The sequence below is a fragment of the Pundamilia nyererei genome, unplaced genomic scaffold (assembly GCF_000239375.1).
Source record: "Pundamilia nyererei isolate P.nyererei 1_Seehausen unplaced genomic scaffold, PunNye1.0 scaffold00394, whole genome shotgun sequence".
NCBI lineage: Eukaryota > Metazoa > Chordata > Actinopteri > Cichliformes > Cichlidae > Pundamilia > Pundamilia nyererei.
Window position 1 is genome coordinate 352,807 of NW_005187795.1, and position 3,173 is coordinate 355,979.

General features: G+C 46.5%; 1 protein-coding gene across 5 annotated transcripts in view; it reads left to right on the forward strand.

Moving 5' to 3' along the window:
* Positions 1-6: 6 nt before the first annotated feature.
* The window catches only part of LOC102207288 (leucine-rich repeat-containing protein 3-like), a 4,466-nt gene continuing 1,299 nt past the window's right edge, over positions 7-3,173 (forward strand). The window contains exons 1-3 of one of the 5 annotated variants that reach the window (XM_005753019.2): positions 7-553; positions 776-934; positions 2,782-3,130. In XM_005753019.2, the coding sequence (XP_005753076.1) occupies positions 2,882-3,130 (249 nt within the window). In that variant the 5' untranslated portion in view covers positions 7-553; positions 776-934; positions 2,782-2,881. Of the gene's footprint in view, positions 554-775; positions 935-2,163; positions 2,398-2,781; positions 3,131-3,173 lie in introns of those variants that run through there. The other 4 variants (XM_013915902.1, XM_005753018.1, XM_005753021.1 and 1 more) reach the window with 4 other exon arrangements.

Here is a 3,173-nt window from a genome sequence, read left to right on the forward strand (position 1 = left end):
GCAGAAACAGAACAGCAGGTGTTTCAGAGCCGGACTCTGGAAACAGCTTCAGCTTCTCGGAGCACATACGTCATTTCTGCGCAGGCTGCACGCGCTGCAGAAAGAGAGTGTGAGCACGAGCTCTATCAGCACAGCACAGGCGGCACGAAGTGCATGAAGCCCCGCCCACCGGACACCTGTCACCTGCCTGATAGAAACAGGAAGCGAACCAGCCCCCGGGCACTGTGTGAGTACTGACATAAGTACTGCATGTGCTACCAACACGGAGTGCCTGCAGTACTCGGAGCCATGGCTCAGTATTATTGAATAACACACGGTATTTAATTAGTCCGCGTGCTCGTGAAGGAGGATTTTAGTGCCGTCAGTCGCTCGGTGAAGTCGCGATGAACACACTCGCTCTGCTCAGTGAAAAGTTGCTGGTTTGATTCCAGCCAGAGAGTCTGGGTCTCGGCAGGAAGGCCAGTGCAGAGCGCCCCCTCGTGGTCGTGTTTATGTCGCTGAAGGTTTTCACTCTGATGATTTTATAGTTGAGATCTAATAAAGAAAACTGAAGGTAAAATGATTTTAACGGTAAAATAAGGGACAGAAACGTGATGACGCTGTTAGTATAAGAGCAAAGTGAAACTAGTGATAGTGTTAGGCAATCGATTGTGTTATTGATTTATTTGCATTTGTTTATTGAGTTTCTCACGGGTGTTTTTATAAAACCACACTGACGTCATTTATTCATTTCTTTAATTATGTTTTTTTTCTAACAGATTTTTTTTTCTTACAGTTTTTCCCTCCGTGGGGTCACGTGACGTTGTTTCTGGTGGGCGGCAGTTTTCCTGTCGTTTATTTATTTGACTGTATTTATTATTTCGTTTGTGGGCGGAGCTTCGTCTTCAGTCGCTGCCCTGTCAGAGCTGTTCGTCTGTGTCTGGAGCAGCAGCATGTGAGTACAGCCCTGCTGTTGTTTGTTTGTTTGTTTGTTTGTTTGTTTGTTTGTTTGTTTGTTTGTTTGTTTGTTTGTGCAGTCACAGATCGGTTTCTGGCTTTTTAGGATGCGTCTCCATGGTAACAGTCTTGCTTCAAACCAAAAAGCTCTGAAACATTTGGGATGTGAGCAGCACTGACAGCTGCACAGCTTAGTGGAGATACAAGGTTAGCATGGAGGTAAATATCATGACAGCACTGAGAGTGGGTCCACAGAGGTGGTGATGGAGCTGAAACAGGGTTTAGAATAATATTAAAATAATACTGTATAATAATAACACCAACAATAATAATAATATAATAATATTGTTGCTAATTTTACATTTGTGGGTGAAGACTTTGTTCTGAGCAGATCAAACATGAAACAAAGGCACGTGCGTCCTGTCAGCGTGCGACAGCCCCGTTTCCTGTCCGTGCGGTCAGACCAGAGCGCTCTGATCTCTGATGTTTGTTTGGTGATGTCACAGAGGACCAGTCCTCTGGACGTGTCTGTGCTTCGGCCTGTTGTCTGAACTAAAACGTTTGACCTCAAATAAAACAGGAGTAAACGTCTGACACAGGGAAGGCGAGCACGCCGCCGGCCTCCATCACTGACCTACAGTCAGCTTTAGTCTGTGATCCCATGCCAACATCAAACTGAAGTCTGGGCCGGGATGTGATCAGGATGCAGTGCGGCTGGGTCAGGGTCACACCTGAGTCAGGACCCTGTCAGGGAGGGGCTTGAATGGTTTCCATGGCCACACATTATATCAGCGTTACAGGAGCGTGACGCTTTATGTTCAAATAATGATGATAAATATTGATGAATACAAAAACACATTTGTGGTCTGTCATGTGACTGCTGTGAAGTGTTGCTCACGACCTCAGCACAGGTGATGATGATGATGATGATGAACTCACTGCAGCTGTTACAGTACACTGAGTGTGAGGCTTCTGAGTGGGTGGAGGAGCTCAAGTGTTGGGCTGTGTTCACAGTGAGCGTGGATGGATGTAGTCCTGCGGTCAGCTGGAGGTCACTTCACTGTAATCCTGTCAGTTTCTTATCAACAACAGTTCACTACTGAAAGAGCACAACAGGCTTTTATTGTGAAAGGCAAGGACAGGAAGAGTCCTTTTGAATAGAAAACACTGAGGAAGAGGAGTCACATGACAGGATGACAGAATTCCTCCTTTTACATGAGTGCTGAGACAACAGGAAGTTTGAATCTCAGTCAGATTTTTTACCCGGATCAATAAAACATGAACAATGTCACTGATTATTATTGATCTGAGGCTTTATTGATCCAGCTAACAGTAAGAACTCGAATTTGTAGCTGTGAACAAAGGCTACGTTTACCACAGTGATGAAAAGTTTCAAAGTAAAAGCCTCGTCGGTGTAGCGGAGCCCAGAGGAACAGACCAGCAGCTTTAAAGGGTTCGAAGGTTAACTTCTTTTTTCTTCTCTCTTCTTTCTTAATCCCTGTGGGAGGATTTAATCTGATAATCTGCTCATTTCCTCCTTGGCTTCATGAATCCGTCTCCTTTATCTTCTTCTCATCCCTTTGTTCTCCTCCTCCTCACTCTGTGTAATCCCCGCCTTAATCTTTTGTTTTCCTGCTGTTTTCTTACAACATTGTTTTATTCCAGAAACTTCCTCTCCCGGCGCCTGATATCAGTAACGAGTGTTAATAACAAGTTAATAATGATTATTGATCAGCTGACCGTGATGGTGTGTTTCTGACGTCTGAGTCTTTATTCCAACAAACATCAGTGTGAGGACTGGAGTCTGCAGGGGGCACCGCTGAACTTTGAACTGTTTTTCTGCAGACAGGCTCCACCCCCGGCTCCCTGCTGCCAAGTCAAAATGGCCGCCAGCAGCTGAACATGTGACAGGAAGTTAAAGTAACAAGTCGACTCTGTGATCATCATGTCCCACGCCAAGCACCTGCTGCCGATGCCTTCCACTGTGGTGGATGTTTCACTGCAGAGGATGCCCCGCCTCCTTTTTCTTCTTCTTCTGGTGTCGACGTCACTCAGCCTGGTGTCGGCCACATCACCGCTCACTGTGGCATTGTGGCGTCGTGGCAACCGAGTCTCCACTATCAGCGCCTGCCACCGACTGGAGACAGCAGACGGAGGACTGACGGTCCGCTGCAGTGGACTCAGACTGACCCAGGTGTGTGTGTGTCTGTGTGCGTGTGTGTCTGTGTGCGTGTGTG